The sequence below is a fragment of the Carassius carassius genome, chromosome 50 (genome assembly GCF_963082965.1).
Source record: "Carassius carassius chromosome 50, fCarCar2.1, whole genome shotgun sequence".
NCBI lineage: Eukaryota > Metazoa > Chordata > Actinopteri > Cypriniformes > Cyprinidae > Carassius > Carassius carassius.
Window position 1 is genome coordinate 16441273 of NC_081804.1, and position 13366 is coordinate 16454638.

At 37.2% G+C, this 13366-nt stretch overlaps 2 protein-coding genes across 3 annotated transcripts; both read right to left on the reverse strand.

The window, feature by feature from the left end:
• Positions 1–5612: 5612 nt before the first annotated feature.
• hic1l (hypermethylated in cancer 1 like) lies at positions 5613–11832 on the reverse strand. 2 transcript variants are annotated; one of them, XM_059546033.1, is made up of 2 exons: positions 11688–11832; positions 5613–7831 (listed from the first exon to the last, which is right to left on the reverse strand). In XM_059546033.1, exon 2 carries the CDS (start codon positions 7798–7800, stop codon positions 6454–6456), a length of 1347 nt encoding a protein of 448 aa, XP_059402016.1. In that variant the 5' UTR covers positions 7801–7831; positions 11688–11832; the 3' UTR covers positions 5613–6453. The 2 variants fall into 2 exon arrangements, with proteins under 2 accessions (XP_059402016.1, XP_059402017.1); XM_059546034.1 differs by lacking the exon at positions 11688–11832 and adding an exon at positions 11528–11667.
• A 152-nt stretch (positions 11833–11984) lies between these two features.
• On the reverse strand, positions 11985–13155 carry LOC132133453 (FYVE, RhoGEF and PH domain-containing protein 6-like). The gene is made up of 3 exons (XM_059546279.1): positions 12935–13155; positions 12358–12500; positions 11985–12250 (listed from the first exon to the last, which is right to left on the reverse strand). The coding sequence occupies exons 1-3, from the start codon at positions 13034–13036 to the stop codon at positions 12214–12216; spliced, it is 282 nt and encodes a 93-aa protein (XP_059402262.1). The 5' UTR covers positions 13037–13155; the 3' UTR covers positions 11985–12213.
• Positions 13156–13366: the final 211 nt, after the last annotated feature.

Genomic DNA, 13366 nt, shown 5'->3' on the forward strand with positions numbered 1-13366 from the left:
TGACATTCCCTAGTCCTTTGTGTGTTTGTGAATTGACATGCGCTGGACAGAAACACATACCGGCTGCAGGACACAAAGGAGATGCAACCTGGCTTGATAGTGCAACACGTTTACTTTATTTGCTCATTTCTGACTCATTTAATGCTCCTCAAACTGTTAAAGGAATAGTTGACCCAAACATGAAAATTTACTGAAAATTAACTCATTCCCAGTCCATCCAAGAAGTAGATGGGTTTCTTTATCTGAACAGATTTGGAGAAATGTATTATTACATCACTTGTTCACCAGTGGATCCTCTGCAGTGAATGGGTGCCGTCAGAATGAGAGTCCAAACAGCTGATAAAACATCACAATAATCCACAAGTAATCCACAGCACTCCAGTCCATCAGTTAATGTCTTGTGAAAAGAAAAGATGTAAGAAACAAATCCACCATTAACATGTTTTAACCTTAAACCTTAAGAGCTGTTTTTGCTGGTAAACGATGCTTAATTTGTGCAGATTTCTCTCTTGATTCAGAACAGATGACTTTTTCACTGGAGGAAGCAGAATTATTGCTTATGGACTCGGACACGCAGCTTTTCTTTTCTCAAGACTTTACTTGATGGACTGGAGTGGTGTGGATTATTGTGATGTTTTATCAGCTGTTCAGACTCTCGTTCTGACGGCACCCATTCACTGCAGAGCATCCACTGGTGAACAAGTGATGTAATAATACATTTCTCCAAATCTGATGAAGAAACAAACTCATCTACATCTTGGATGAGCTGAGGTTGAGTACATTTTAATTTTTATATTCTTTCCAACATCTGAACTCTACAAGGAAAACAATGCCCCTTTCTGTGCTTTTGGAGGAAAACATTGCTTCTGAGAAAAGAGAGTTTGCTTGTTTTATCACGAAGGACACAGATAGAAAGATTTTATATTACAGGGGAATTTCCACCACACAAACCGAACTAAAAACTACTTTATTTTATTTTATTTTTTAAATTGATATATTTTAAATCAACATCAAGGTTATCATGTTCAAACAAGATTTTTTTTTAAATTTTTATCAGTATTTCAGATCAGAGGTTTTATTTCTAGAGTCTTTATGTACAAGTATGATTATTAAAAAAATAATAAATGAAAACAAAGAAAACCTTTATGGATCAATAATATATATATATATATATATATATATATATATATATATATATATATATAGTTTTCTTTGTTTTTTAACTTATAAAACCTCTGTTCTGAAATATTTATCAAAAATAAACAAATCTTGTTTGAACGCAATAACCTTGATGTTGATTTTAAATATATCAATTGAAAAATAAAATAAAGTAGTTTTTGGTTTGGTATATATATATATATATATATATAACATTTTTTTTTTTAATAAAAATTTATAAAATTACCTCTGGTTGTCAAAAAAAAAAAAAAAAAAAAAAAATATATATATATATATATATATATATATATATATATATATACATATATATATATATATATGTGTGTGTGTGTGTGTGTGTGTGTGTGAATTATCATCTTTAACCTTTTAAATTTAAGTTTGAAAGGTTAAAATAAGAAACCAAAACGATGTGGGTCACCGAAACATTAACTATGCAAACACTATGCAAAAGTGAGATAACAAGAGCAAAGTGAGCAAAGACTTCTTATTCAGCTGCTCTGAATGATTCTTTCTCTGTGCACTTGTTGTCTGTGTGTGCTCTGATAATGCCACAATGGGGATTTGTCTGTTTGTAGATGTGTCGGAGTGTGTTCCCACCCTGCTCAGAGTGTCTGCTCTCTCTGTGCTCAGGAGCCGCACGCGGGACACGGCCAGCTGTGCTATTCTCTGAGAGACCTGAGCCCGCCACCGTCCCGGACCCTGAGCGCCCGTCAGATAACACCCCAGGAGCCCTCAGAGCCACTCTGTGCTAACAACACGGCCGTCATTTACATCTGAAAACACTGCTGAGTTCACTGGAGCTTAAGGACAAGAGGACTCGACATGCTTGTGTGGGGATGCAGATCTGTAACAGGTAAGTCTCTAACAGCAGATGAAAAACCACCGGAATCATACAAAGATGCAGGAAAGACAAAAAGCTTTTAGTTATATATTTATGGGTGTTATAATTAACTGAGGTGCACAATCACACTTAAAGTGAAAGCATTCAAAGAAACATATCATTTAATGATGAAATATGAAATACTACACCAAAATATAGACCCAAATCTAACCCTGAAGTATTCCCAAAATTCCCATCTCACAAAGTGAATAATGGGGATCACTTTCAGTTGTGTGGATGCCTGCTGCCACCTACTGGACAAAAGACTAAAGCACTATAGCTACAGTTATTAGGATAAAAAGGGTACAAAAGCTGTCACTGGGACATACCTTTTTAAAAGGGAAACATTTGCACCTTATTCACCCCTAAAGGGTGCATTTTAGTAGTGCAAACGTACATATTCGTGTCATATTAGTACCAAACTGGTACACATTTGTACCTTTTGAAAAGGTTCTGCCCCAGTGACAGCTTTTGTAAAAAATAAGAAAAATCTGAGTGTGGCTCTGTTTGAAATAGCATTCTGCGCAGTATATACTGCATACTGTAAAAAATAAAAAAAAATATTGTATAGTATACAGTTTGCAGTTGTGCCATGTTAAAAATATTACAGTACTGTGAAGATGACCCACTCACCTTTTTTATCTCAACAAAATCTCATCTCAGAAAAATATACTTATCTTTGCTTTAATTAAAACCTATATGCTACTTGAATGAAATTGTTGAATTTGCACTCTATTTTGAATAGAACAGTTGATTTAGTATTTTACATCAAAGAAACTTTTGAAAATATGAGTAAGAAGAAGAATGGTATTTAAAAAGTCAATTTTACATTCTGTAAAAGTTATGCCATCCCAGGTAGAGACATTAAGCAAATTCTTCAAGTAATTTCCCTTAAGACATTAGCTGATGAATAATCGTCTTCAACTTGTTTCTAAATGTTACGACATCTTCCCCCATCTAATTTTGTGTAAAAATGTGAACAATGAGTCAAGGAGATTTTACGATTTCATTTTATTTCATGTCATAACTGAGAACAATGTTATATACAATAGGACCTTAAATTCTTCAAAGAGTGAAAATGTGCTTTGGTTTTCATAAACAGGTTGCAAATACTGTAGTATCATCATTTCTGAACAAAGTACTTGACATTTCAAAAGCATTTGAAAACCACATCAAAACCATACGCGCACACACACACAAACCTGTACTGCAAATGCAAAGAGCTGCCGAACCTCCTGAAGGCGCATCGTTTCAGTTGTGGAGAATACTGAAACTCTTAAAAAATTAAAAAAAATAGCTGCAAAAACATTGGTTAATGGCGCTTTGTGGTTCAAAAAGTTAACTGGGACATGTCCCTAAAATGTTCCCTGAGGTTTGCGGAGGATGCAAATGGAAGTGTTGTCACAGTTTTGAAGTTCAGTTTCAAGTCCCATTATGTATTAAAAAGTTCCTGAATATTCTAAAATCCCATTGATTTACAGACGGTGTCAAATAATCATTTAAATACAAAGCAGAGAGAGAAAAAAGCAAGCACTACATGACCAAAGAGTGCCAGAAAAGTCAATACAGCAAATCAAATCTTAAGCTAGTTGATCTATTATTTAAAGTACCACTTTTGATATTACTAGATCAGACAAGCAGCGACTAAACAAATTAATACAACCTCAAAATTAGGTATTGTTTAAAAAAAAGCAGCCCTCCAGCATGATGAAAATCCATGTAAAACGTACAAAATACCCAACTAGAGAGGTAGGTTAAAACAAACAGGGTGTAAAGAAATTAAAACACAATAAGAAAACGATTTCATCTCTGAAGAAGTACACGTTTCAGTGATATATCAGCTGATAGAAATCACGTCAATTACATTAAGATACCCAAAGATATTTACAGTAGGTTTTGATTTGACGATTTTGGTCTCGTTTCAGCACTAAATGCGTGAATGCAATCTGCTAAACCTAACATTCTTTTAAATTCATAAGAATAATGCACATGCCACAAGAAAACATGGACAACATGCTGTATAAATTAAGCCATTGGTTGAAGCATTGAAATTAAAAATCAAAAAAGAAAGAAAACCCCCAAAAGAAAAACCCTGAAAAAAAAAAGCAATATTAAAATAAACCTGAATTGAAAGAAGCATAAATTAGATTTAAATATTTAGCAAGAATATAGATTTGGTTATAGTTTTACAGTATTTCTTAAGCATTTCCACATTCAATATTTCTTTGGAACTGTACATCAACGCACCCTAATCACTCAAGCAATACAACTTCACGAGCTCAGATCGCAACCCTACAGTGAAGTATTACCTGACCCCCTGAAAAGTGTAGATTAACACAGGCAGTGTGTTTTCCTCTGTTCTGAATCAGATGTCAGTTTAAGCTCATTAATTAAACTAGACAGAGTGACTGTAATATGGAAGACGGCGTGTAATATTCTGATCTAATATGTAATAATCTCATACAGGCTTATCAGAGGGTTTGGTTTAATCTGAGGTAGCAAGTTTGTGTATTCAAGTAAACAACCCAGATAGCTTTATTACAGCGGTCTGTTTCTGAAGCATAAACTCCTAAATTACATTCGAGAGATATCGCAAGTGACTGCTGTAAAATAACTGGTATCACCAGGAACATTCGGCTGTTTCAGTTCTGAGAGGATTACTAGCTATTTGAGGTAATTCTCGTTTTAAACTACATCGCTAAGTAGATAAACTATGTTTTTTAGCTACACACTAACAATAACAAACAATTCATGCACAAGAACAATAAGAAGGTATGAAGAAAGGTATAACAGCAGGTATTGGCCGAAGTTGGCATTTGAGTATTGAATCATCGTCAATACTTCTTCGGAGATCTAGATCTTTCTTTGTAGCTTTCTAGAGGATTTGCGAGGGAAACTGAACTCTAGATTATCTTAAAAAAAAAAAAAAAGTCAACTCTGTACAGGAACCCTACTGAACAGTATTTGCAATAGTCTAGTTTTGAAAGAATGCCACAGATAGAATGCTTTGGATCTTCTCTACAGAAGTTTCCTTCTGAACTAGAGGAATATTTGTAGAATTCATGAATGAAAATGAATCCTTGTGAAATCAGTATAGAGAAGATCTAAAAAAACGTTTCATAGAATTCTAAATGTGATCCAAATGGAATCTTAGATAACCTTAAAAGGTAAAGTCTTTAGAAAAGATATAAATTAATATTTATCTCATTCTAGAGAAACTGTGGCCAAACCTGAACCCTAGAATACATTACAAGGGTTTTCTTTTTGAGATAATCTAGGGTTCCATTTTTGAGAGAATTTATATAATTCTAAATGACTTGTGATCCAAACGGATTCCAAAGTTAGCTCAAAATGTAGTGTTTATAGAAGTTCTAAACTCATCTTTATAGAATTCTAGAGGATTCGTGGCCAAACTTGATCCCTAGAATAAATTTGAGAAAATTTAGGCAGAATTTGAATTCTAGATCAGGGTCAAATCACGAACCCTGATCTTAAGGGTTTATCTTCAACCCTAATCAAAGACACCATGGTGCAGGATCCCCAGGAAAAGTTTGAGAAGAGATCTTCAGAGGCTTTCATGTTGAGCTAGAAGAATCTCTGTAATATTTCCAAGGATTTGTGGGTGAAAGTGAACCCAAGATCTGCTCAAAAAGGAAATCGCTGTAGAGAAGGTCTTAACATATTTTTGTAGCATTCTAGAGGAGTTGTGGCCTGAACTGAGCCTTTAAATAACCCAATAAGTAAACTCTGTGGAGAAAATCTAAAGCAGGGGTAGGCAACATCGGTCTTGGAGTGCTGATGCCCCACAGAGTCTAGCTCTTACCCTGAAAAAAACCTCACTTGTCTGTAGCCTTAGTGAACCCTGAAGACCTTGATTAGCTTGTTCAGGTATGTTTGATTAGGGTAAGACGTTGCCTAGCCCTGATCGAGTGGAATCTTTGTAGGATTTGTTGCCAAAATAGTACCCTAGATTAGGGGTGTCAAATTAGTTCCTGGAGGGCCACTGTTCTGCAGAGTTTAGCTCCAACCCTAATTAAACACACCTGAACAAGCTAATCAAGGTATTAGAGATTGCCAGAAACTTCCAGGCAGGTGTTTTGGAGCTACACTCAGCACGACAGTGGCCTTCCAAGTCCGGAGTTTGACACATGAGCCCTCAATTATACTAGAGAGGTTTCCTTTTTAACCTATATGACTCTTTAAAGAATTGTAGAAGATTTGTGGGTGAAACTAAACCCTTCGCTTGCTCAAAAAAGGATCCCCTGTAAAGAAGACCTAAAGGAATTTTTATAGTGTTCTGGGAAACTGAACCCTAGTTAAAAGAACCCGAACCAAAGCACTATGGAGAACTGTGGGTACCTATATTATCCTAGTGCAGGGCTTTTTGACCTGTTCTAAGATACCGAGGTATGCATCCGCATATGACTAATGAGGTTTCTTTGTTGCGTAAATTTTCCACCACAGACCTGGCACTTATACGGTTTCTCCCCTGAATGGACACGCATGTGCTCAGTGAGACGGTACTGCCTGGTGAAGCGCATGCCACACTCCTCACACGCAAATGGCTTTAGACCGAGGTGGCTGCGCATGTGGCGGGTCATAGTGCCGCGCTGCGTGAACATCTTGCCGCAAATGTTGCAAGGGAAGGGACGCACGGTGTCGACATCTTTGAGGGACTTCACCGGACTCTGCTCCAAGCTCTCGGGAACTTCTGGTGAGACTCTGGTGACTCCAGGCTCTCTGTCACGTTCCTCTTCCTCCTCATCCTCAACCTTCACATCCACATCGTCATCCAAATGGCTTTCCACATGGGATTTGAGACTCTCAGAGGAGGGAAAACCCTTTTCACATGGGATACAAACGTAAGGGTTGTCCCCTTCAGCTTCTTTGAGAAAGGTCTCCTTTTGATAAACAAAATTGGTGCTGCCATTGTTTGGTTTTTGGCCGTCAATTTCATCTGTTTTCCCTCCAATTCCTTTCTCTTTCTTCACAGATAACTGTAAAGTGAAGGTCTGATTCTGGCTTAGTTGGCTTCCAGGAATGTAACCACTGACCTTGGATTTTCTTCGGGATCCCTGCCTTTTTCTTTCCTGTGGTCCGTCTAAAGGAATTATCCACTTTTCTTCCTTTGGAACACAGTTCCCATTTATTCCCAGTGGCATATTGTTGGAGATGTTTCTGGAGAGAAGCGCCTCGTCATTAACTGAAGTTTTCCTAGACAAATCCAACCCTAAGTCCTGCTTTTTTCTCTGAAATCTACTTTCAGCATTATGCCGTTTTTTGGGAGGAGTCATGCACATGTATGTTTCCGTGTCTGATGAGTGGTCTTCGTACAGGCGAACTGATGAGTTGGAGCTGCCTCGATTCACGCTACCGAGGGACCCATTTTGGTTGATCTTACTGGAGCACAGGTTTGCCAGGTCATTGAGCTGGAGAAAGTTAGCTGTGGTGAGCACAGAGCTTAAATCCACACCCTCAAAGGTCTCAGCTGCCAACTTGCCGGTGTAAATGAAATCCAGAATTTGTTGGAAAACAACTGGATCCACCATGTCAGGGTCAAGGTGGATGAGGTTATCATGGAGGACAAGGGACTTGAAGTAGTGGCTGGTGGCAGCGAGGACACTTTTGTGGGCCCGGAAGAGCGTGTTCTCGACCATGATAATGACATCGCACAGGAAGCCCTTGGAGCGCTGCTGATTGAGCTGGATAAGCAGCTGACTGGCGTAGTTGGGGAGCTCCATCGCCTACCCTTGATGTTTTGCATTGATGTCACTGTAAGAAAGGACGCCTCAATGTTATTTTGGTGTGATGCAAACCCTTAAGGATAATCACTAGAACCTACTTTTGTTTTAACAAAAATTCAAACAAACAAAAAACAGGAGACCAGTAGAAAAAAGTATGCCAACATCACTTTGCATTGACTATGGTTTCATCATATTATGGCATAATTATAAATGTACAATCAATAAATAATTTTGTCAGTGCTATAAATAAAATCAAGTTTAAAAGTGACCACCCATTTTTTAGTGCCCTTGTTTGTGTGTGTGTCCCATACTCAGAATTCGTGCTCTGCATTTAACCGATCCGAAGTGCACACACACAGAGCAGTGAACACACACACACTGTGAACACACACCCAGAGCAGTGGGCAGCCATTTAATGCTGCGGCGCCCGGGGAGCAGTTGGGGGTTCAATGCCTTGCTCAAGGGCACCTAAGTCATGGTATTGAAGGTGGAGAGAGAACTGTACATGCACTCCCCCCACCCACAATTCCTGCCGGCCCGAGACTCGAACTCACAACCCTTCGATTTTGAGTCCAACTCTCTAAGCATTAAGCCACGACTTCCCCCTCATATATATATATATATATACACAACCCAAATTCCGGAAAAGTTGGGACGTTTTTTAAATTTTAATAAAATGAAAACTAAAAGACTTTCAAATCACATGAGCCAATATTTTATTCACAATAGAACATAGATAACATAGCAAATGTTTAAACTGAGAAAGTTTACAATTTTATGCACAAAATGAACTCATTTCAATTTTGATTTCTGCTACAGGTCTCAAAATAGTTGGGACGGGGCATGTTTACCATGGTGTAGCATCTCCTTTTCTTTTCAAAACAGTTTGAAGACGTCTGGGCATTGAGGCTATGAGTTGCTGGAGTTTTGCTGTTGGAATTTGGTCCCATTCTTGCCTTATATAGATTTCCAGCTGCTGAAGAGTTCGTGGTCGTCTTTGACGTATTTTTCGTTTAATGATGCGCCAAATGTTCTCTATAGGTGAAAGATCTGGACTGCAGGCAGGCCAGGTTAGCACCCGGACTCTTCTACGACGAAGCCATGCTGTTGTTATAGCTGCAGTATGTGGTTTTGCATTGTCCTGCTGAAATAAACAAGGCCTTCCCTGGAATAGACGTTGTTTGGAGGGAAGCATATGTTGCTCTAAAACCTTTATTTACCTTTCAGCATTCACAGAGCCTTCCAAAACATGCAAGCTGCCCATACCGTATGCACTTATGCACCCCCATACCATCAGAGATGCTGGCTTTTGAACTGAATGCTGATAACATGCTGGAAGGTCTCCCTCCTCTTTAGCCCGGAGGACACGGCGTCCGTGATTTCCAACAAGAATGTCAAATTTGGACTCGTCTGACCATAAAACACTATTCCACTTTGAAATAGTCCATTTTAAATGAGCCTTGGCCCACAGGACACGACGGCGCTTCTGGACCATGTACACATATGGCTTCCTTTTTGCATGATAGAGCTTTAGTTGGCATCTGCTGATGGCACGGCGGATTGTGTTTACCGACAGTGGTTTCTGAAAGTATTCCTGGGCCCATTTAGTAATGTCATTGAAACAATCATGCTGATGAGTGATGCAGTGTCGTCTGAGAGCCCGAAGACCACGGGCATCCAATAAAGGTCTCCGGCCTTGTCCCTTACGCACAGAGATTTCTCCAGTTTCTCTGAATCTTTTGATGATGTTATGCACTGTAGATGATGAGATTTGCAAAGCCTTTGCAATTTGACGTTGAGGAACATTGTTTTTAAAGTTTTCCACAATTTTTTTACGCAGTCTTTCACAGATTGGAGAGCCTCTGCCCATCTTTACTTCTGAGAGACTCTGCTTCTCTAAGACAAAGCTTTTATAGCTAATCATGTTACAGACCTGATATCAATTAACTTAATCACTAGATGTTCTCCCAGCTGAATCTTTTCAAAACTGCTTGCTTTTTTAGCCATTTGTTGCCCCCGTGCCAACTTTTTTGAGACCTGTAGCAGGCATTAAATTTTAAATGAACTAATTAAGTGGATAAAAGTGTAAAATTTCTCAGTTTAAACATTTGCTACGTCTATTGTGAATAAAATATTGGCTCATGTGATTTGAAATTCCTTTAGTTTTCATTTTATTAAAATTTTAATTTTAAATTTTAAAAAACTTTTCCGGAATTCGGGTTGTATATATATATATATATATATATATACACACACACACACACACACACACACACACATTATATATATATATATATATATATATATATATATATATATAACTAAATATAAGCAAACCTGTTTTAAACTTATCATACTGATATAAAAAAGCAAAGAGATAAAAAAAAAAAAAAATTGATATCCTAAAATGCATTAAGCATTACATTACACCAGGGTTTCCCCAAACTGGGCTTAATGTAAGAACTGCAATGGGTTTGTAAATTTATAAAAAGCTAATAATTAAATAATAGAAAATGTAAAATAAAACTAATTGAAACACTAAAAAAAATAAATATTTGTTTACCTGCATATCAATGTGACCATTAACTAACATCAGAGAAACATGAATGTTTTGTTAAATTATTTGAAAAACAAACTTTCTCAGAGATATCTCAAGTACATATTCTATTTTAAGGGGTTTGACTGACAAGTATTATAATTTTTTTTATGTGAAAAGTGAAATGGTAAAATAAAATAGTATTTTTAGAAAGGCAAATTTTAAAAACAAAAAAAGTATTATGGAGACTCAATAAATAATAAATAATTTACTCCCATTGTGTGCATAATATGTAATCATGTGATGCATAAAAAAAGAAACTGCAATCTGAGCATTTTAAAATGTAATGTACTCTGAAATCTGATTGCGTCATCCAGACTACACGTGATTAGCAGCACTCTTCAAAAAATCCCATCTGAGTTGCTTGGGGGTGTACAGTAACCAACTAGGACTGATTACAATGCTTATAAATGCTACTATTAAATATTTCTCTTTGAATAACAAATAACAAATGAGATTTTGTGTGTGTGTGTGTTCTATTACCAAAAACGTAACCATTTCTATACTCGTTTAAGTTATTGTTACTATTACAATAAAACAGTTGGTACTTTATATCCAAAACAAAATGAAATCGACTCCTAAAGCTTACAATACGGTTTTATTATGATTTCTGCAGAAACAACAGCATTATAGAAGGAGCTCCGGTACCACGATTACGATAACTTACGATAATTTTCACTTAGTTATTGTGCTTTACTGAGCCTCAAGCAACAATGTAGCACAAATAATGACTACAGATGAACATTTAAAGACCCTGAAGACCGACTGCGCATGTGCTAATTAATCGGGGCTGGTCTTTGATCAAAATTGCGAAACGACACGCGATTTAAAATCGTGTTTTGGTTACATTTCTAAATGTTATGGAAATAAATAACAGCATACGCTCGTCGAAAACAGCATAAGGCCGGGTTTGTTAAAGCACACGGAGGCTCTGAAACAGAAATACACGCATTTAAATGCGGAACTGCTCGTTTACAGACGTCTATGCGCGTGTAAATGAACAATGTATGGTTTTATACTCTCTACCACGCCTGAATCAGACGATATGGGTGTTTGCTAAGAGGTAAACGATGAACAATTTACAGATCGTTTTAAAATAATTAAAAAACAGAAAGCAGGAAATGATACCTTGCCAGGCAGCCGTGGGTGAGGTAAGCGGATCACGCAATGCATGAAAGCCGCAGATTTCGTTAATAATCAGAACCAGTTCCTTGGCTCAGCACAGCGCATTTGTTTGAATCATATTTCTATGCGATAACAAACACATATACATTGTATTTTCAAATACCTTGTAAACAAGGGCAGGGGTCCTTACTTCTCCCGTCGTCATCAAAACGCCATCTTAGGAGCTTGTGACGTAGGCAGTGTGACCCCTGACCCAGTGGAGATCAGTCTCACCCCCTACCTGTCCTGCTGGAGCCGTATTACCATAGTATTACCTCAGTATTACCTCTCTCAGAGTGACACATAAGGCTCGATACTGAGCTTAATAGGTGACAGGCACAATAAAATATCCAAAATCATATCTTTTTTTTTTTTTTTTTAAACAACCCACATTCTAAAATGACAAAATACTGAAATGAAATAGTATAAAAATACATTTATTGAAGGCAACTTACTAGATACAGTGTATTTGCCATTAAGCGTAAATATAACGGCATCATAAAAGGATTTGTGGTGTTTTATTGCTAATGCATGACCAGATATGTTATGGAGAAGTATTTCATAACATTGATTTCACAGTAACTAAACGTGCAGATGTGGTGAGCCTTCGATTTAATCAGATTGAATGTATGAAGGTCTGTTCTGGAGGGTTAGAGAACCGTGGCTTCCTGGATCGCTTCAATCCATCTAGGAGAAGAAACGTATATGCAATTATTATGACACTGAAACGGCCAAAGACATCCAAAGCATGGAGTGTTTCATGACCGAATGCTGTTTTATACAGATCCGCTCACCGGTCACAGATCTGGCTGTCACTCGCTCTGAAGATGTAGTGCAGAGTGCTTTTGTGATAAAGTTTAAAATGCAGGGAAGATTCGGCTTTCTCTGTTTGGACAGAAAATCCCAGAAGAGGTTGACTTTCCAAAGCTGCTACGTCCTGCATACAATAAATAAAAGTACTGTAAAATGCAAAATAGATCAAATTGTATATAAAATACATTTATCAAGTGCAATGAGCTGGTTACATAATTGGAAAAAAACTAAAAAGCGTGGTTCTAAAGCAGAAATATAACAGCATCACAGCATGCAAGTTGATATATAGAGACATTCAGATCTACTTTTATCTTTTGATGAGCAAAAACGTTAACTATACATTATGAAAACATTAAAAATGTTACGAGCACATTAACACACCATTGCCCTCATTTACACATCTATGACCCACCCAGTACTATCAATGATACTATCACTCCAAAACAGCAGACGCTCCAGCAATACGAGTAGCATTTGCATCCTGATCATTTTCAATGCAGAAAATAAAAGATGCACTCTATTTACTTATTTTAAATCGCCCTGTTTATATGTTCATACCTCACTGGCAGCATAAGTGTACAGAACTTTGTTCATGATGACAAACCAGAGCCGTTTCCACTGCTTCCTGTTGGCCTTGGCCCTCTCCAGGTAGCCGCTCATCGAGGATCCGTCCGTGTTAGCCGAAACCTAAAATTAACGAATGGATTCAATTTACTGACATCTACAACAGTGTTGGGGGTAATGCATTACAAGTAACACGAGTTACTTAATCAGATAACTTTTTTTCCAATTTATTGATTGACAATTTATTGATTGACAACTCTCCTTTCCCCATGTTGAGAGAAATCATAAGATGTTTCTGCAGCTCTAAAATAAATATGAATATGCATTAATTCATCTCACTCAAATAAAAACAAACAAAACAGATTCAGTATTCCGCAAAATGAATAAAAATAATGCAACTCAGAATATGACACAAACCTGCAATAA